Consider the following 22,324-nt stretch of genomic DNA (forward strand, 5'->3'; position numbering starts at 1 on the left):
AAGCCGCACACATCTTTATCAAAAGTAGTTTCATGGAGGCAGCTAAACTTTGACCAGTCAGGATCTATCTGCCTGATATGGAAATTAAGATTGATGGTTAACTTCTTGCTGCCTCTCCATGCCAACTATGGCCCAAAAAATCAGCACCCACTTCTCATTCTATGTTAAATAGTGTCTCTTTCCTCAACTCTCCTTTTAGTGCCCTGATTCTGATGAGTACAAGATGAAAACCTTCAGATTCTAGTTTATTTTTTAACAATACCTAATATTAAATCAGGAACACAAAATCTGATGTTAAGGAAATGGCTTGCAAATAGTGATCATAATATTACTGAGTTTGATGTTAGCAAGAAAGGAATATTACAAAGATTTAAAATTTAAGGGAGGCAAATTACAAAGGAATGAGAAATGAATTGTCTAGAGCTGAGCTACTTATGGAAATCCTACATCTGAAGTAAGTATTCAAATAAGGACTGATATGCTAAGCACAAAATGCTTAAAAAGCCTAAAGCTTCACTTGTATAACAAAGAAACCATGGTCAACAAATGAGATTAAGGTATGTTATCAAACTCAAAGAAAAGGCTTACATAAAGGCTAAAAAAAAGTGCAAGTTAAGCAGATTGGAACTTCTGGAAAAAAGTGAGTAATAAGATCTTCAAAAAGTAATAGGAAAATATTTTGGAAAAGAAACCCAAGTAAACGCTATAAGTGCTTATAAATATATTAAGACAAAATGTAGCAAAAGGCCATACAAGATAATTTAAAGGTAGTTGCAGGTGAGACTTATTACCTAAGCACTTCATATCCCTTTCATCGGGGAGGGTCAGCACAAAGTACCATTGTTACAAAGAAACAAAAAGCAAGTCAAGAGGAAGAATTTGGTAGACTTAATACAACTTACATGAATGATCATGGCGAGAGTAAAGGCATTTCATCTCTAAATCTCTATAAACAGGACTTCTAAGTACTAATGTAAATAGTTGAAGAAACTGCGAGAGTCATAATTTTCCAGCACACTACGAGTTGAGGAATTGTGCCATTGGATTGCAAATATCATTCAATTTTTAAAAAAATGAGGAGAGGGAGCAGCGAAATATAGAACCAGCAATTTAGCATCACGTGGTGCTGATAAAAAGAGATATGGATTCATGGGGAGTAAGTCATGTCTGAATAAAAGCAACAAGATAGATTTGTTGTATTTGATTTGAAATGGTCTATAGTCCCTTTTAATTAAAAATCCATAATTTGATTACATGGTGAACCATCCTGCCTTCTCTTCCTAATTGGAGACAATTCTTGGAGGCAGGATGCTATACGAAATAGTTTCAGCAAAGCCAGTCTATTAGAAACTCATCCAAACCAAAAACGGTCCTACTATTCTATCAGGGACTGAATGGGCAAGATTCTGCACGGGGTCTCACTTTCCCTCATGCATGAGACAATCCAAAGCTCATCTTGAGTACACACCATTGTTAACTTATCTATTACAACAATCAAATTGCGTGAGTCTGCCATGAACAAATCCAACAGGGAAACAGATAATGTTGCTAAATGAGTTGAGCTCAGATCTCAAAACCATGCTTCACCTTTTAGACTGCACCTGTACTGAATACAGCTTGGATTGCTGCAATGAATAATGACTTGCTTCTCCTGGGAATAGTGCAGAGAAAAACAGTTTTCTGGTACTGAATAGATTGGACATGAGGAGTATCAAGTTAAGCATAAACTCTTCAGCCTTGAACGGAGTCACTTTTGGGGGGAATGTACATGGCAAGAATGTCTGAATAAGCAGAAATCCTGACAATTCAATTCTAATTGTACTTACAGATTTTTGTTTTGTCTCTTTCCCATTTAAATCCTGTGGACCCAGAGATTTAACAAGGCAGCTTTTAACTCTGTGGGCTGGTTGGTAAATAAAACCTAAAGCAGAATATAACGGCTTCATTTCGCTAAGGTCGCACATATAGGTGAAGGAGTTACCAGTTAATTCCCAGGATTTGCTGACCTTCAGATTGAATCTTATCTCATGTTAATTTATACTTTTAATCTGGGCCGTAAGAGCAAGATATGTGTGAAATATAGCTCTTAAATGGGACACTTTTTTTGTTTGTTGTTTCTTTGATTTTATTTATATAGTTTATTTTTCTGTTCAGATCAGAACATAAATAAAATATTTATATTAATAGAAAATCTATACTGCCTAGCCATCAATAGAAGTTCCCGATAAAAAGGAAGCATTTTGAGAATTCAGGAAGATCCTTAAAGAAGGAACAGTCCAGTAATTGTTAAAATACAAAATTTCAGCCCAGCTTCAACAAAGTTCACAACTGACATCAAAGAAGCGACTAATAAAATTAATGATCATGACTATATTTGCTGGCTCAAGTAATACGAGACTCAGGGTATTCTGTGAATCATATCTGGTGGTTCCAGAACATCTCTTCCTGCTATCTATAAAGCACAAGTCACTGCTGTGATGAAATACTCTCTGCCTACCTAAAACGAGTCAGTTGTAACAAAAGTAATATGCTTGATTAATACTCCAATTAAGCATTCATTTCCTCTATATGTTGCAGCTACAATACGCCAATGGCAATGTACACCAAATAGACTATAGGAATTTGCCAAGATTTCTTGGCTTCACCTTCCAAACTTACAACCCAACTACCTAGGGTCAGAAAGTGCACAAGAACACTACTACCTCCACAATAGCTCACTACGCTGATTTGGATATATGTTGCCATTCTTCCATTGCCTCTAGGCTAATATCCTGCAGCTTCATTCCCAGTAACACAGTAGACTGCAATGGTTCATGGAAAAAGCTCACCAACATCTTCAAGCAGGCTGGACTGTGATCTCTTATGCTGATGAAGATAATGAAGGACTGATGACTACCTCAACAGCAATCCTCTGCCAGTAGATAAAGTCCCAAACTGCTTTGATGGGATTTGAACCCATGTCCCCACCTTGGCCTCTGGATTAACAGTCCAGACCATTGCTTCCCCTGTTTGCTCAAAGAGTATAACTTTAACAGTGCTCAAGAAACTCAGCACCAAGACAAAGCAGTCTGATAAGGACTAGAACCCCCACCTTAAACCTTTACTTCCTGTACCAAGGGAGTATGTAGCAGCAAATGCAACATCTATGGCTGTTTGCCAAAGATCTTTAAATAATAACAAGATTGAATGTAAAGGAAACATAGAGCATGGTTTTACATAGCCTAAAGTTTATGTGAGTTACATTTTGTGTGGTTGATAGGATGAGGGGAACAATTTTGTGGGGCTAGAGGTCAACACTTTATTTACTTTAACTGGGAGCACAAAGGATGAGAAATTCAATAAAACACCTGATTAGGATAACATGGACATGAACACATTTTTAAGTGTGCACCAGTTAAGTGGGAGTCAAGTCAATGTCAGAAACCAAAGGAAACCAACAGAGGTATTTAATGCTCATTCAAACTTGAATGTAGTTTTAACAAACTGTCTGACTGTAGAAGAGCACTGGAGAGGTTGAGAGAAGACGTTGGACGGCTGCAATCAGATGTCATATATGCATCTGTCAAAGTAGACACCTGTTAACAGATGAATCATTAAAGAGCAAAATGAGGTAGGACAGGAGAGAGCAGTTCCAGTGGTGCCTCTCCACTCTGGCAGAACATGACTACCTCACTGGATATCAACCCAATATTCAGAGACCAAGGGCCGAATTTGAGATCTGGGAGAGGTGAGCATTGTTGCAATAGATAGAGGATTGAGAGGGCGCCTCAAGAGCAAGGTGTCTTCTGAAGATTTTGCAGTGTTTAAAAACAAAATGTGGCCACAGCTGCTAGACCATCAACATGGTGGGGTCCCACTTCACGGGATGGCCTGCAGCTGCAATCATGATGCTCCAGTAATTGGAGCTGCTGTGGGTTGGAAATTACGCAGGGTGGGGGGTGATGTGGTTTAGGTGGTAGCATTAGTTTAGGTGGTTTTATTGGTTGTTCCCCTCCATCTGTGTGACAATTGTCAACCAGGGACAGCACATACAGTCTGGAAATTCTCAGTAAATTTCACATGTATGACATGTCCTCAATAGTATTTTAATTGGCCTAATTGGCTATGTATTGCTAGTGGCCCCAGCCAGAAATAGCACTCCTCAAAATAGCCTGGAAGTAGGAGAATGCTGGCAGATGCACATACCAGTCATGGGATGAAATTGCAGAGAAATTGCCTCTCTAACCCTAAAAAAATCATCGGGAGAAAATAGGATTGTAGAAGCTTATAAACTGGAAAAATTGAATGGGCAAAAGTATTCCAGATGAGTTCATAGAATGTTTCCAGGATAATTTCTCAGACTGCCATATTCTGAAGCCACCCAGACAGCAAACTAGATTCGTCATGTTATTGCTCAACAGGATATGATTAACTAATGACCCTATAGTTAAGGCACTCCTGGATGATAGCAATGCATTCACTTTGGAGGGAAGAGAAGGGAGGGTCCAAAATTAGCACTTTAAGGCAATTATGCAGACTTGAAAGCAGAGTTAGCTAAGATCAACTGGCAAACTAGGTTCAGTGAAAGAGCAAAAATGCAAGCATTTTAGGAGATATTTTGTAAGACGTAAAATACATACATTCCAATGAAAAAGAAAAGTTCCAAGGAAATGTATTTGAAAAGGTTTCCAAACATGTATGATCCTCTGCTAGAAGAAAATGCCTGGTTAGATAAATAATTTATGGTGTCAAATTTAGAGAAACAATAAACAATAGTGCTAAGATGAGTGGCAGATCAGAAGAATAGACAGAATGTAAAAATCAAAAAATAACTATAAGATTAATGAGCAAAAATTAAGTACAAGAGACAGCTAGCTAGAAATATAAAAGCATAATAAGAGTTTGTATTGCTATTTTAAAAATAGAAAAAAATTAGCAAGGTGAATATTGATCTGTGGAAAATGGGTCTGGGGAATTAATAATGGGAGAGCAAATTAGTTGAACAGGTATTTTATATTGGATTTCAATTGAAAGGATACAAGTAACATCTCAAAAAAAAAAGCTGCAAATCAAGAAGTAGAAGGGAGAGAGAAACTCAAGAAAATCACATTCACAAGTGACATGGAGCTGAGGGCTGACACGTGGCTGCGTCCTAATGGACTTCATCCTTGGGTCTTAAAAGCGGCTAGTGAGACAGTTGATGCATTGGTTCTAATTTTTTAAAACACCTTAGTTTCAGGGAAAGTTCTATTCATTTGGAAAACATTGAATAGAATTGATTCACACAGGGAGGGAGTCTGAAAGCAGGAATTATTCAGACAAGGAGAGACCAGAAACAGGAAACAACAGGCTAGTTAGCTTAACATTAAGACACTTACATAAATGTTAGGGAATCGGGCAAAATCAATATGGTTTTGGGAAAGGGAAATCATATTTTAGCAACTTATTGAAATTCTTTGAAGAAGTAACCAGTGTTGTGGATATAACTGGTGGATATGCTATACTTAGATTTTCAGAAGGCATTTGATAAGGTGGCGTGTCAAATGTTATTGTGGAAAATAAAACAATCTCATGATGTAGGGGTAACATTGGCATAGGTAGAAAATTGGCAAACTACCAGGAGACAAAGTAGGCATATGTCAGTCATTTTTTGGTTGGCAAAATGAAAGAAATAGTTTGCCACAGGATTCAGTGCTGTGGCATCAACTTTTTACAATTTACATAAATGGCTTGTATAATGGGACTGAAGGCAGGATTGCAAAATTTACTGATGACACAAAGGTACGTTTGAAAGTAAATCAGGAAGAGGACGTACGAAATTAGATAGGTTAAGTGGTAGGGAAAGAGCTGGCCAATGAAACCTAAAATAGTCCATATGTGGTGGATAGAATGAATAGAGAACCATGTTAACTGAACGGTGAGAGATTGCACAGCTTTGAATTTCCTAAGGAATGAATCACAAAAGATTGTACAAAATGTGGAGGAATGGAATTGTGGGAGATATAGCAGTTTGGATCGGAAATTGGCTTGGTGAAAGAAGACAGAGCGTGGTAGTTGATGGGAAATGTTCATCCTGGAGACCAGTTACTAGTGGTGTACCGCAAGGGTCGGTGTTGGGTCAACTGCTGTTTGTCATTTTTATCAATGACCTGGATGAAAGCGTAGAAGGATGGGTTAGTAAATTTGCAGATGACACTAAGGTCGGTGGAGTTGTCGATAGTGACGAAGGATGCTGTAGGTTGCAGAGAGACATGGATAAGCTGCAGAGCTGGGCTGAGAGGTGGCAAATGGAGTTTAATGCAGACAAGTGTGAGGTGATGCACTTTGGTAGGAGTAACCAGAATGCAAAGTACAGGGCTAATGGTAAGATTCTTGGTAGTGTAGATGAGCAGAGAGATCTCGGTGTCCATGTACACAGATCCTTGAAAGTTGCCTCAGTGATAATGGGAACTGCAGATGCTGGAGAATCCAAGATAATAAAATGTGAGGCTGGATGAACACAGCAGGCCCAGCAGCATCTCAGGAGCACAAAAGCTGACGTTTCGGGCCTAGACCCTTCATCAGAGAGGTGGATGGAGTGAGGGTTCTGGAATAAATAGGGAGAGGGGGGGGAGGCGGACCGAAGATGAAGAGAAAAGAAGATAGGTGGAGAGGGGAGTATAGGTGGGGAGGTAGGGAGGGGATAGGTCAGTCCAGGGAAGACGGACAGGTCAAGGAGGTGGGATGAGGTTAGTAGGTAGGAGATGGAGGTGCGGCTTGGGGTGGGAGGAAGGGATGGGTGAGAGGAAGAACAGGTTAGGGAGGCGGAGACAGGGTGGACTGGTTTTGGGATGCAGTGGGTGGAGGGGAAGAGCTGGGCTGGTTGTGTGGTGCAGTGGGGGAAGGGGAGATTTTGAAGCTGGTGAAGTCCACATTGATACCATTGGGCTGCAGGGTTCCCAAGCGGAATATGAGTTGCTGTTCCTGCAACCTTCGGGTGGCATCATTGTGGCACTGCAGGAGGCCCATGATGGACATGTCAACTAAAGAATGGGAGGGGGAGTGGAAGTGGTTTGCGACTGGGAGGTGCAGTTGTTTATTGCGAACCGAGTGGAGGTGTTCTGCAAAGCAGTCCCCAAGCCTCCGCTTGGTTTCCCCAATGTAGAGGAAGCCACACCGGGTACAGTGGATGCAGTATACCACATTGGCAGATGTGCAGGTGAACCTCTGCTTAATATGGAAAGTCATCTTGGGGCTTGGGATAGAGATGAGGGAGGAGGTGTGGGGACAAGTGTAGCATTTCCTGCGGTTGCAGGGGAAGGTGCCGGGTGTGGTGGGGTTGGAGGGCAGTGTGGAGCGACCAAGGGAGTCACGGAGAGAGTGGTCTGTCCGGAAAGCAGACAGGGGTGGGGATGGAAAAATGTCTTTGGTGGTGGTGTCGGATTGTAGATGGCAGAAGTGTCGGAGGATGCTTGAAAGTTGCCACCCAGGTTGACAGGGCTGTTAAGAAGGCATACAGTATTTTAGCTTTTATTAATAGAGGGATTGAGTTCCGGAACTAAGAGGTTATGGTGAAGCTGTACAAAACTCTGGTGCGGCCGCACTTGGAGTATTGTGTACAGTTCTGGTCACCGCATTATAAGAAGGATGTGGAAGCTTTGGAAAGGGTGCAGAGGAGATTTACTAGGATGTTGCCTGGTATGGAGGGAAGGTCTTACGAGGAAAGGCTGAGGGACTTGAGGCTGTTTTCATTAGAGAGAAGAAGGTTGAGAGGTGACTTAATTGAAACATATAAAATAATCAGAGGGATAGATAGGGTGGATAGGGAGAGCCTTTTTCCTAGGATGGTGACGGCGAGCACGAGGGGGCATAGCTTTAAATTGAGGAGTGAAAGATATAGGACAGATGTCAAAGGTAGTTTCTTTACTCAGAGAGTAGTAAGGGAATGGAACGCTTTGCCTGCAATGGTAGTAGATTCGCCAACTTTAGGTACATTTAAGTCGTCATTGGATAAGCATATGGACGTACATGTAATTGTGTAGGTCAGATGGGCTTGAGATCGGTATGACAGGTCAGCACAACATCGAGGGCCGAAGGGCCTGTACTGTGCTGTAATTTTCTATGTTCTATGTTCTATTAGTATCGAGCTACAGCAAGTAATTCAGAAAGCTGATATGATGTTAGTACTTGTTACAAGGGGAACAGAATGCAAACTGTAAAGTACAGTTCAAATATCATTGAACTGTACAGGATATTTTTCAGACCACTCCTGAAGAACTCTGAGCAGTATTATTCTTATTTAAGGAAGGATGTAAACGTATTGGAAACAGTTAAGCAAAGAAGGCTTATTAGACTCATCCCTGGAATAAGGGTTTTACCTAATGAGAAAAAATTGGACAGAGCAGGCTAGAGTTTAGAAGAGTAAGAGATTACATGATTGAAACATATAAGATCCTGAGACCCTTGAGATGGTGGATGTGAAGAAGATGTTTACCCGACTGAAACAATGTAGAACTAAGGGTCGCTGTTTAAAATAAGGGATCACCCAGGATAGATATGAGAGAGATAATAGGAACTGCAGATGCTCGAGAATCCAAGGTAACAAGGTGTAGAGCTGGATGAACACAGCAGGCCAAGCAGCATCTTTAGCTTTCCTGCTCCTAAGATGCTGCTTGGCCTGCTGTGTTCATCCAGCTCTACACCTTGTTGTCGTAGAAATGAGAGACATTTTCTTCCAGCAGAGGTTCATGCATTTTTGGAACCCTTTTCAAAAGGTGTTGGAGACATTGTCTTTGAAAATTTTTAATTGGGAGATCAAAAAATTCTTGATAATCAAGGGGCTGCAAGATTATTAGAGTAGGTAGGAATTTAGAGTAATCAGGTCAGGCATGATCTTACTGAATGATGAACTGACTTGAGGGGCTGAGTGGCCTGCTTCTTGTTCATTTGTCCAGACTTTACTGAGTGACATCTCACTTGTTCCAGTGAAAATGTCAGAGCAAGCCCATCCAGCTCCAGTGACCTGTCCTGGTGACATTTAACTTTTCAAAGATCATTAATTACTTCAAATTAAGGCCTTCCTCCTGAACTTAAGTACATTCAAGTGGCTAAAGGGGCTGCTGCTGTTACTTGGTATCTTTGCATGTATTTTCATATGAGTCCCAATTTCAGTTTTGATTAATTATTCAAGGATCGTTGTTTTTTCAAGTTCTTTGTTGTAATAGTGACTGTTTCCTAACTGCTTTCCTCATTTTTGCTTCTCTATAATTCTACCTGATCAAAATAAGTAAGGTGCTTCAGGGAAAGACTTGGCAAGCGTACTGTATATGAAAATCTTATATATTGGCTTCTTTCTGACCCAATGTGTACGCTTCTGTCTGGAACACAACTCTCTGAGCTCCTTTGTTTATACTTGCTTCTCCATTTTCTTGTCAGGTTTGGCTGTAAATCTACTTCATCCCTGCTCTTCTCCTCAGTAGTTACCTCAATGTTCCTTTAAAATCATCTTGTTGGCCCAAAAAATGCATGTCATGGCATGTGCTGAGTCAGATAACTTTCTTGAGCTTTCAGTTCCAATAATTTTTCAGCCATAAATTGGTATAAGTGGGAATTGGCAATGACATGGTCATCTGTAATTTCAGACAAGCAGGAACCGACACTGATTTAGCTAGTGAAACTTTAGATCAGACAAAGTAACGGAGTGAAAGACTGAGGAAGAATTAGGTTGAATCAAAGTTAAGATGGTGTTAATTTCTCTTTCAGTTTTCAATATAAAAGGGAGAGAAAGGTAGTATTTAGGTAGGAAAAAAAGACAAAAACAGAAGCAAGAAGAGTGTTTCAAAAATCTCTCACCAATTTACTACCAGTGGCAGTGAGACTCCTTAATTTCACCAACATGAATACCTAGCACTAAGGAGCAAGAATAGGCCATTCAGCACTTTGAACCTGCTCTACCGATCAATAAAATCATGGCTAATCTATTTGTGGTCTCAGCTCCACCTTACAGTTTGTACCCATTAGCCCTTGGGATTTCCTTGTCTATCCAAAAACTATTTAATGCAGGTTTGAATAAATTTAAAGACCCAGCCTCCATTACCTTCTGAGGAAGAGAATTCTCCAATGAACCATGGGGGTGGTGGTGCGGTGGGGGAGAAAGTTATCCTCATCTCTGCTTTAAAAGGAAGACCTCTTAATCTTCATCTATGTCTCCTAATTTTATCTTTTCTCACAAGATAAAACATCCTCCTGGTATTCGCCCCACCTGGCCCCCTGATGATCTGGCATGCTTCAGTAAGATTGCTCTTCTCTTCTAAATTGCAGTAGGTAAAGGCCTAACCAGTCAATTTTCAAAATAAGACAAGACCAGCATTAAGTCAAGTGAATCTGCTCTGAACTGCTTCTGGAACAATTATATGTCTTTCAAGGAACTAAAATCCAACATGAATCCAAGAATTAACAATAGCCAGTGTCGTGAATTTAACCCACATTATTAGTCTAGCAATTTCTAACTATTGTTCCTATTATTAACCATGTAACCAGTTCTATACGTGACTCTTTTGCCCCCAAAAGATTCCATTCTTCATAGAAGTGACAATTATTTTCATACTGATTTGCTCACCACTTAATTACACTCAGAATTATTTTGGAGGTGCGGATCAAATTTCTTCCTGTGTCACTTAGCCCTCCACATACCTCCACTATTTACCCTTTTCCTGCCTCCACTGTCAATCTTTTATCAATGTAATTTGCTCCACTTTTTTTTAACAGCACCACCCCATTGTCAGTGTACTTAGAACACATCTTAGTATCTATCAAATTGAATAAATTTGTTTCAAAACATTTTCCTAACTGGCTTGGTAAAGCTACTGATGTGCAGTTTCTTTATTTGTCTGAAATACAATGGAGCTGTTAGCTGTTTTAGGAACTTTTTCCGATGTAACCAAACTAGTAAAATTGGCAATTAAAATTTAATCTAAGTTTAAGCTTCTTTATCCTTTGATTCAGGAGTACAAGTTGTCAGGACCCAAGAACCTGTTAAAGAAACATTGAAACTCCTTACAACCTTTAAATTCTTCATTATTTCATAATGCATAACCCCTCTTCTAATAACAAATGCTTTCAGACTTGGATAAAAGACCAGTGGTGGAAATAAAATTTCCTAAGAAGCACTATTCAGCATTCAATCCATTGTAATCTTAGAAGTTCTAAGTTTCTCAACTGTGAGGTTGTTCTGTTTACATTATAGGGTAGTTTCCACAGCAGCTGGAACAACAGTAAAAACTGCACATGCAGAACAATTTAATTCTGACCACTGTAATTTCCACCATGACCAAGAAAGATACCTACAAGATAGTAAACACAAGGCCAATTTAATTAATGGTGACCATTTCACAATGCCACTGCCTCCACTCAATGAACATTATTTTTCTGGGCACTGCCCTGAGCAACCAGGGGAGAATCTTCATAAATCGAGGAAATTCTGTGAGTGCTTTTGTTATACAGGACTGAATGCTATACTGCTCCACCAGTGAAATTGAGGACAGGGAGGGGTCATATAATTCAACACAAATTCTACTACCTGCTTCTGACTTGGTCAAAATTTTACAGTGAGCAGTGGGCTATTTGGTGGCCTGTTCTGCGGAAGGGCCTTAGACAAGTCCACCTTTGTCTCCACTGAGGATTCCCCATTAGTGTGTCTGATTCATTTCCTGCAATTCTGCACTCTCGCCTTCCCTTCTCTCCAACAAGAACAGCAGGGTCTCCTTTATCCTGATTTCCCCACCAGCTCCTGCATCCAAAGTATCAAAGCCATCATTTTTGCCACCACCGGGCATATATTCCCCCTCCTCCCTTGTCAGCGTTCCACAAGGACTGTTCCTCTGGCGCAACATGGTCCACTCCTTGTCCACTCCCAATACCTCCCTATATCCCCATGGCACCTTCCCATGCATTCACAGAAGGTGCAACACTTGCATGTTTATGTCCCACCTTCTCACTGTCCATAAGAATACTGTAGTGGGCCTTGGCATGGGATCAAGATGGTTTATTGAAATAGCAAGCAAATAGAGGGTCTGGGCCATTCCAATGGATAGAATGGAGGCATTCTGCAAAGCAATTTGGTCTCCCCTCCTTCATCTGTCAACAACATAAATACTGCCATTTTCCAGCCCCTTTCAGTTCTGAGTGATCCCAGAAGATGAAACCTATTTCTGTCTCCATGGTTAGTTTTACCCACTTTTTCTGTTTATACAAAAGTAGGGGAGTCTTGCTACAACTGTATAAGTACACCAAGAGTACTGTGTGTAATTTTGATCACCATACTTTGGGAGGGAGCAAGTTGCATTAGAAGAAAGTTCAGAGAAAGTTCACCAGTTTGATTGACCGAGTTTTTTTTCTTGCCCTGAGGAAATATGAGCAGGTTGGAATTTCGAAGACATAGTCTTATTAAAACATAAAAGATTCTGAGCACGCTGGGACAGGGTAGATGCTAACAGGCTGGTTCCTCTCATGGGGAAATCTATTAACTAGGGGACAGTTTCCAAATAAAAAATCTTCCATTTAAGATTGACGTAAGGAGGAATTTCATCTCTTAGAGATCATCAGTATTTGTAATTCTCTTCCCCAACAAGCTATGTAGTCACTGAATATCTTCAAGGCAGAGCTGGACAAATTTTTGGTTGGTAAAAGAGTTTACAAATTAATGGAGGTAAGCAGGAAAATGGAGCTTAGGCCACAATCATTGATTTTCTTCAAGAGCAGAGCAGATTTGAGGGATTGAATGGCCTCCTTCTTGTTTCTTATGTTCTTGTAATACATATGCATGAATATAATGAAAATGAAAAGGATGCCAACCCTTAATATGGATTGTTTTAACAAAATAGCCAGAACAATGTTGTTACCTTTTTTCTAGATGGGAAGGTGAAGGTGCAAACGAAGTAGGAAGGTGCAAGGAAACAGGCCAAATCCACGTGAGGGTGGATCCCAAGTACTACAGGCCGACTGAAGTGGTAAGCATGTTTAAAAATTAACTAAAGAGTAGTCCAGAGATGATAGGAACTGCTGATGCTGGAGAATCTGAGATAACAAGGTGTAGAGCTGGATGAACACAGCACGCCGAGCAGGAAAGCTGATATTTCGGGTCTAGACCCTTCTTCAGAATTGGGGGAGGGGAAGGGGATTCTGAAATAAATAAACTAAATTAATTAATTTATTTCAGAATCCCCTTCCCCTCCCCCATCTTCATCCAGCTGTACACCTTGTTATCTTAAGAGTAGCCCAGTTCTGTTAATGTGAAATGCTTCGTTTGACTATATGTCTGTAACATTGTTTATATTTTAAAATTGTAATTGTATTCCAGAAATGCTATAGGTTGGAAGCATCTCCAGCAGTTTTACACCCTCGCTGTTACCTTGCGATTAAAACATATCACTATATTTGGTGATTTTCTCTTGTTTCTGACTATTAAAGTTGCTGCATTCTACATCCAGTGCCTCTTTGGGTACTCTATTCAAATTGGTTACACAAATATCCTTTGTTTAAAATTCTGCTAATGTATTCTTTTGAGCAAATATCTTCAAAAATTTGCATTTTTTATTTGATGTTGCATAGACTATGTACTATTCCAAATTGAATTATACATGAGATCGACCATTGGAATTTTAAGTCATATTGTTAGCTTCTTTGTGTCAAAAAGGCACAGAAAGCAGGACAAATCCAACCTCGTCAAGTACTACCACCACAGAAGGGGAAATTGCCAATACTATCAAGTGGGATGTTCACATCAGTAACTTGCTAACTAGAGATAATGGGAACTGCAGATGCTGAAGAATCCAAGATAATAAAGTGTGAAGCTGGATGAACACAGCAGGCTAAGCAGCATCTCAGGAGCACCTGAGATGCTGCTTGGCCTGATGTGTTCATCCAGCTTCACACTTTATTAACTTGCTAACTAGAAATCATTTTGGGTTTAGCGTGTATCACTTGGCTCCAGACTATGTTTACAGTCATGGTCCAAGAATGGACAAAAAGCTACGTCCAAAGGTGAAGTGAGGGTGGCTGCTGTTGTCAGGAAGGCAGCAGTTAACCCAGTGTAACGTAAAGAGCACTTATAAAACTGTCATCGATGGGGTTCAGGAGAAAGCTGGCCTGTGGCAAAATTCCTACCTGACGTAGAAAAAGATGCTTTGGAAGCCAGCCATCTCAGCCCTAGAAAATTACTGCAGCGTATCATCAACGCAATGTGCTAAGCCCAATGTTTCTCAGCTACACAATTAATTGTTTAATTTCCATCATAAGGCCAGAATTAGATTTTTCTTACTGAAGATATCCCAGTTTTTAATTTCCTTTGCAATTTCCCTGATAACACAGCAAACTATGCAAGCTTGCAGCAAAAACTAGACAACATTGGACTAATAACTGACAAGTAACACTTGTAGAATGTAAGTGCCACACAGCGATCAACCCCCAACAGGAGAAATCACAACAGCTCTTTTTTGAGAGGTTTAGAGCCCGGGAGAATATCCTTTATTCAGGATGGAAGAGTAATGAGAGAAAAGCAAACTTGGGGCCAAACTTGGATATTTTACAAGCTCTTTAAGTGTGTGAATCTAAACTAAGCATTGCTCCATCAGTATGGGTTCCTTGCAATTGAGGAACTGCCTGAATATAATTATACGATTTAGTGATGCTCACAGTCTCCGCAGTGCGCCTAAATCCCCTTCTCCCAAAGCTAAGAAGGCTAACTGGCAATTTATTTTGAAACCATAGAATGAGTAAGGTCGCTCCAATGCTATTGTTGTAGATGCCTGGTCAGTATGAGGCCCACTGAGCCATGGTGCTTGTTTCACAATATTACTGCAAACGACAAAGACTAATTGGGCCATATATGTTCATCTGTCACCTCAGACAGCAGTCCTTCAGACAACAGGGTCCGGTTTCATTACACTTAGGGCTGTGCATTGTGGCAACTCCAGGGCAACCAGTATGAACACACCTGGTTTCATTTGACTGCATAAATTGCTATTTTCTGATGTTAGCCAACAGACCTGAAAATTGAAATAGTGTCAGTAAATTGGTACTGGCATCTCAATTTGAATTATGATCTTTTGACCTGAATAGATGCTGAAGAACTTTCCCAAATTGATATCTTATACAGAACTATGATGATTACGCTTTACTATGGTTTTTGTATCAAATTTACATGATAAAGCATACAGAAAGTAAAACAAAGGAGCAGAATTAGGCCATTCAGCCCAACAAGTCTGCTCCGCCATTCTATCATAGCTGATATCTTTCTCTACCCCAATCTCCTACTTCCTCCCTGTGACCCTTGATCCCCTTATCAATAAAGAACCTATCTAGCCCTGTCTTAAATACACTCAGTGACAGCCTCCACAGCCTTCTGTGGCAAAGAGTTCCACAGATTAACCACATTCAGGCCGAAGAAATTTCCTCCTCCTCTCAGTTCTAAACAGTCGTCCCTTCATTCTGCAGATGTGCCCTCAGGCTTTAGTTTTTCCCACTAGTGGAAACATCTTCTCCACATCCACTGTATCTAGGCCTCTCAGTATTCTGTAAATTTCGAATAGGCTATGTCGGATTTTTGACTGGATTAAATCGATTGGCAGATGCATGTGACTTTGGTTTAAAACTTAGAGATGCTGAGAGACCATTTAGTATGTGGGATTAATGATTTAACCATGCAATAAAACCTACTATCTGAAGCCTAACTGGACTTTAAACAGGCCTTACAGCTAGCTTTGTCATTGGAAAATGCGGCAAGTGAGGAATATAAATTGCAGGGTATTCAAATGGAAGTGGACACCGTTGCCAGTACGACTGAGCTTGAAGAACACCATTTGAGTAAAGACAATTGCACAGTCTCATTTAGGACATATCCTGAACAGATGGACTCTAGGTCAGCACACAGCAAAACTCCAAAACAAAGCCAAACCTCTGCCAAGTGATCAACATTTTCTTCAGAATCTGGGCCAGCAAGCCATTGTAGTTGCTACCGGTTTGTGGACTCGAGACAGCAGAAGTCCTGCTAGACCTAAATTAAGTAATAGAACTCATGAGCTGATATCAAGGAGAGTGCACACGCTAGAAAATCGACGGACATATGGTTTGGAACATTCAACTCAGAACCAAAATAAATGTCTGGTTAAATTGTCACTTGGTTCTATTTGAGATCAATACCAATGTGGCCATTTTAACGATCACACAACCAGTCTTTAACAAAGTTTGCTCTGGACTTCAGCCCTCAAGTTTGTGCAAGACCTTGACTAGACTGAGATCCTAGACGAAGGGGATGTAATGGCCTAGTGGTATTATTGCTGGACTGTTATTCCAGAGACCCAGATAACATTCTGGGGACCCAGGTTCAAATTCCAACGCAGCAAGTGGTGGAATTTAAATTCAATAAATATCTGGAATTAAGAGTCTAATGACAACCATGAATCCATTATCAATTTTCAGGAAAACCCCACCTGGTTCACTGATGTCATTTAGGGATAGAAACTGCCATCCTTACCTGGTCTGACCTACTTGTGACTCTAGACCCACAGCAATGTGGTTGACTTTTAGCTGCCCTCTCAGTAATTAGGGATGGACAATAAATGCTGCCTAGCCAGCGACGTCCTCAACCCATCAACGAATAAAGGACCTGTACCAGGGAACCTTTGCAGATTAAGGTACAATGTCGTTTCCAGTCTCTTATGAGAAGCAGCTGGTTTGATTGCCACTGATTGTAGTAAAAGGCTCAGGCCCAAGCTTGATTGCAGAAAAATTGATTTAGAAGGATTCATGTAGATTGGCTCAATAGTTTTCAATTAGCAAATAGCTGTCTGAGCGAAGACCTAATTAAATGCCTGTAAGTTTTTTCAGGAAGGTACGGGACAATCAAAGGAGCCAAGGCCACTTTGCATGTTGACCAGGAAGCAATGCCACAATTCTTCAAGGCCCTGGCAAAAGTAGAGGCAGAAATCTGAAAGTTGGAATGTGAAGAAATTGTCAAACCAGTCCAGTTTGCAGAATAGGTAGCACCAGTTGTGATGTCCAATGGGTGATTTCGCCTTTGTGAGGACTTTAAACAAACAGTAAACAAGTGATGTTCACAGCGCCCCTACTTAGGTGTTAACAGCATCTCTGCCTTGAATTGCATTGCCTTTTTTTTGCGCTATACTCCCTCAGCAAGAGATAGTCTTCTCTCTCTTGCTTTTCATTTAGTGCAGATACAAAGGAAGGAGATTAGTTGTCCATAGGCCTCAGTCAAGTCAGTGGGGATAGCCTTTGTTCAGCTCAGTAAACCTTTGATACCAGTCCAGGAACTTGGTCTATTAGTGACTTGGGGTAATGAGAGTCAGGATGGTCTCTATATAATGAGGTGAGGAGCAAAATATTAGGCAACCCGCCACTCACCTCAATTCTTTATTTTTGATTGTATGTTACTTTCTTCCTGGAATGAGGAAAATGCAAATAATTCGCAAGGTGATAGTGGGTGGCAATGGGACAGGTGCCCCAAGCTAGTAATTTGGCAGCACAGAGGGCATGCAGGGTTAGTGGTGGCAGGGATTGGTGTGGGTGGCAGCACACAAGAAAGGATGTTACAGGCAATAATGAGAGTAGTAGAGCATGACCTTTGCTGAGAGGTAGGTACTGTCGGAAAGATGGTGAGGTATTGAAGAGAAGATGGTGGCATTTACACTGACAAGGTGGAGAAAAGGTCATTGGCTTTTTTCCTACAAGACTGGGCATTCCTCCAGATGGCTGTGACTGCACTGACTCGGATGGCAACCTCAGACCAGCTGCCATGTTTTGGTGGTCTTGGCCTCTGTTCCTGGACCAGGGGGATGACAAAGGAGCAGCGTTCCAAAAGTTGTGATTTCAAATAACCTGTTGGATTATAGCCTCATGTCATGTGACTTCTGATCTTATCCGCCCCAGTCCAACACAGTACCTCTCCATCACACCCACTACACCCTCCAGGCAACCTGGCTGCAAAGCAGGCCACCAATTTTCCTTTCTCTGTCATATCCAAAGCAAGTGTGAGGAATTGAGCAGAGCAACTCTGTACAAACAGTGCTTGTCTTCATGCTCAACATCCTTTTAAAGATGGCACCAATTGACAATCCCTTCCAGATATCCTGGCTGTGGCACATTGTTCCTGGTACGGTAAAATCAGACTAGAATCAGAGAAAGTGGTATGCAAACGCAGTCAGGTAGATAGCTAATAATGTATCAGAGATAATGGGAACTGCAGATGCTGGAGAATCCGAGATAACAAAGTGTGGGGCTGGATGAACACAGCAGGTCAAGCAGCATCTTAGGAGCACAAAGGCCTCAACCCTTCATCAGGAAAGGGGGAGGGGCAGAGGATTCTGAAATAAATAGGGAGAGAGGGGGTGGTGGATCGAAGATGGATAGAGGAGAAGATAGGTGGAGAGGAGACAGACAAGTTAAAGGGGCGGGAATGGAGCCAGTAGTGCTTGGCCTGCTGTGTTCATCCAGCTCCACACTTTGTTATCTCGGATTCTCCAGCATCTGCAGTTCCCATTATCTCTGGAGTCAGTTGAGGTGGGTGTAGGTGGGGAGGTCGGAAGGGGATAGGTCAGTCCGGGGAGGACGGACAGGTCAAGGGGGCAGGATGAGGTTAGTAGGTAGGAAATGGTGGCACGGCTTGAGGTGGGAGGAGAGGATAGGTAAGAGGAAGAACAGGTTATGGAGGCAGGGACGAGCTGGGCTGGTTTTGGGATGCAGTAGCAGGAGGGGAGATTTTGAAGCTTGTGAAATCCACACTGGTACCATTGGGCTGCAGGGTTCTCAAGCGGAATATGAGTTGCTGTTCCTGTAACCTTTGGGTGGCATCATTATGGCACTGCAGGAGGCCCAGGATGGACATGTCATCTAAGGAATGAGAGGGGGAGTTGAAATGGTTCGCAACTGGGAGGTGCAGTTGTTTATTGTGAACTGAGCTGAGGTATTCTGCAAAGCGGTGGCAATTTTATGAAGATGCAGCAAGCAAATTCATTCAAAATGCAACAGAATTGACACTTATTCAAAAAAAGAATAAGATTTAGCCCATGGTCTATTTTCATTTAATATCTAGAAGTGCAGTAAATGACCCTTGCCCCCGCTTCTCCAGTTGTTTGCTTAAATATGTTTTATACTGATTCTTATGCTCTCTGTATTTTACTGATCACAGATCAGAGAATCCCTACGGTATGGAAACAGGCCCTTCAGCCCCACAAGTCCACACCAGCCCTCAAAACATCTCACCCAGACCCATCCCCCTGTAACCCACCTAATCTACACATCCCTGAACACTATGGGCAATTTAGCATGGCCAGTCCACCTAGCCTGCACATCTGTGAACTGTAGGAGGAATCCAGAGCACTTGGAGGAAACCCACACAGACGCAGGAAGAATATGCAAACTCCACACAGGTTGTCTGCAGGTGGAATTGAAACTAGGTCCTTGGTGCTGTGAGGCAGCCGTGCTAACCACTGAGCCACTGTGCTGCCCTGGCCAGGGACCTGGGTATTTTTCCAAAATGAAACTACCTTGGTTAGGGTACAGCAAGATGGTTTTGATTCCTTTGGCAGAAACTGAAGTTACATTGCTTGTTACAAGTGTAGCAATACTTTAGTTAAATTTCACTTTAAAAATGATCCAGTGTTGTTCAGATATATTTGCGGTTGTACAGCAATTTATCAATTTTGTTTTCAAGCCTATAAACTGTTTAAAAAAATTGAACTTCTCAATCTTGAGCCTTCAGTTACTATTTATATCCTATCAGTACTCAATTAAGCAGTGCAGTCGTTTTAAGGGCTGTCTTTTTGGGACTGTAATAATATTACTTTACAGGCACAAATGTTTCTGGTTAATGTTACATTTTAAGAATGCCGTGTGTAATTACAGCAGTAAATCTGACACATATGGCACAATTTTGATGACTTCACAGGCAAATAGTGCAACTACTGTTTAAGAAGAGATTCCTTGTACAATATTAAAGACAATTCTTAATTGTTTATTTTTATAAGCTGGTACTTATAATTTATTCTTGTATATGGCCATGAAGATATTTTTTAATCAACCTATTTTGAGGTGTTCTGGTGGGGACATTACCACTACATCACAAGAGGCCTTAAATATATGACTGTAAATAAAGATGTAGATTGACTGGTAAATCATTGGGATGTCTGATAGGGCCAATTTGCCCTAACTGTCAGAGCGTGAGGTATTTCTTTATAAATGTTATCAGTCACTATGTGCATTATGATTATAAATATTGACTTTGCTTGCAATGGTGGTGTCGTATTATGGACAACAATAACTTAAATTTCACCTAAGTGAAACACCCTGTTAGCTTAAGAAAATGTTACGGTGGGTGGCCAAAAGCTTGGTTATGAGGATCTGTTTTGAGGAGCATTGTGAAGCAGGAAAGAGATTAATCAATGAAACCAATCAATTAAAGTAGACAGTAAAGTGCAACAAGCAGTTAAGAAGGCAGATAGTATATTGGCCTACATGCAAAATGACTTGAGTTCAGAAGTAAGGATGTCTTATTGCAGTTATACCTGGCCTTGACGAACCCACATCTGAGTATTGCCACATCCAGTTTCAATCTCCCTACCCAAGAAGGCATATGCTTGCCACAGAGGGAGTGCTACAGAAGTTCACTAAACTGATTCCAGTGATTGATTTGACTTGGCCTGTATTCACTAAAGTTTAAAAGGATGAGAGGGTATCTGAGTGAAATGTATAAAATTCCAACAGGACTGGAATAGATGCACTGAGGATGTTTTCCCTGGTTGGGGAGTATGGAACCAGGCGCATAGTACCTGGAAATGGGATTGAATACTTAACACTCAGATAGGGAAAGAGATGATTTTTTTCTTTCGATTTTAGAGGCATTGAAAGTGATGGGAGAAAATTGATCAGCCGTGAACATATTGAATAGCAGAGCGGACTCAAAGGGCAGATTGGCCTACTCATGCTCCTAATTTTGATGTTTCTAGAGAGCAACAAGGTTTTTGACAAAAGTTTCTAAAGCTATGGGCCTAGACCTGTTCTGGTTTGCCGTCCCAAAAGGCAACACCTCAAATTAACCAAAATAAACTTCACCTGCCACTCCAAGATTTTTAGCTCAACTGTCTTAACTCCTACATTGTGATAGTTATGTTGAGCAAGGTGTAGCTCTGTGACATTGTTGCAAGGTTGCTCCAGGATCCCAAATCCTTTAAACAATAGGCACCTAGTCTTCTGCGTCCAAACCACAGGCATGCTGTCACTTGCAGTTTTGCTCTCCTGTCACACTCAGCACAATTTCTGCTCCTCCTGTGCGGAAGTCAGGCTGCATGAATCTAGTCACTTGCTCAGCTCGCTGCTCCTCCAATTAGAGGTTGTTTATCTCCCACATTTGCTGCTGAAATGCTCATTAGTGAGAAAAAGCCTTTGATTGGAGGAGCATCTGTTTGCATAACCTTCCCCACTGTACCTCCTGTATTTGGAATCCCATTTGGAGGCCCTCCCAGGAGCCCTTGGTGAACCATATTGTGACCACTGAGCCAACTTTAGGACATGCCAGCATAGACGGCTAAAAGCATCAATGGTAGTTAAAAGAAGTTTCACAGATGAGTGTACCAGTTTATGGCAATCACTTTCTGTTTGATGCTTAAAAACTCACCAGAGATTGATGGATCACTTTTTTGATTCATTTTTCAGTGCCCCAGTTCTTGATGTTCTTGTATTGGATTTTGGAGCCTTTTTTTAATCAAGTAGAGCTATATATTCTTTTAAATTTGATCCCACATTTTAAAAAATGAGGCCAAAGCTATGATTGAGACAAGACATTGAAATGGCATTTAAAGATACAAAAGCTGGAATAGTGATGAGAAAGATAAAATTTAAAAAGTCACAATTAAAGAAAAATGGTAAAGGACAACTTACTAACTTAACCTGCTCAATGTAAAAAAAGTTTAATTAAAATTATTTTCTTCAATTAAATGTGACTACGGAAAAGGTATTCCTGACATTTCAGAAGCTTTATTACTGTAATTTTTGTGTTTTTTTTTCACTACTTACTTGTAAACCTAAGAGTAAAGTTTTTTAGAAGGCAGTCTTTTCTATAATGTTTTCAAATGTTCTTCTTCAAAATAATGCCGACTGCTACAAGAGAAGGAAATTGAAGTATATGAGGCTTCAGAAAATAAACAATCTACCTCATGAGAAATAATCATCTCTTATTCAATTTTTTTAAAAATATGTGAACATAATTATGAAAAAGTTTTTCATTAGTATATTGGAAATAAAGCAGAATCTTTTGATACCAAATAGTTTAAAAGCCAAGAATGTAATATATGTTTAG

At 40.7% G+C, this 22,324-nt stretch overlaps 1 protein-coding gene across 1 annotated transcript in view; it reads left to right on the top strand.

Annotated features, from left to right (window-relative positions):
- Window positions 1-22,324, top strand: part of gmds (GDP-mannose 4,6-dehydratase) — a 625,969-nt gene that overhangs the window by 544,129 nt on the left and 59,516 nt on the right. The window contains exon 9 of the mRNA XM_048547800.2: window positions 12,869-12,965. Within this exon, the coding sequence (XP_048403757.1) occupies window positions 12,869-12,965 (97 nt within the window). The remainder of the gene's footprint in view (window positions 1-12,868; window positions 12,966-22,324) is intronic.

The sequence above is a fragment of the Stegostoma tigrinum genome, chromosome 2 (assembly GCF_030684315.1).
Source record: "Stegostoma tigrinum isolate sSteTig4 chromosome 2, sSteTig4.hap1, whole genome shotgun sequence".
NCBI classification, from domain to species: Eukaryota; Metazoa; Chordata; class Chondrichthyes; order Orectolobiformes; family Stegostomatidae; genus Stegostoma; species Stegostoma tigrinum.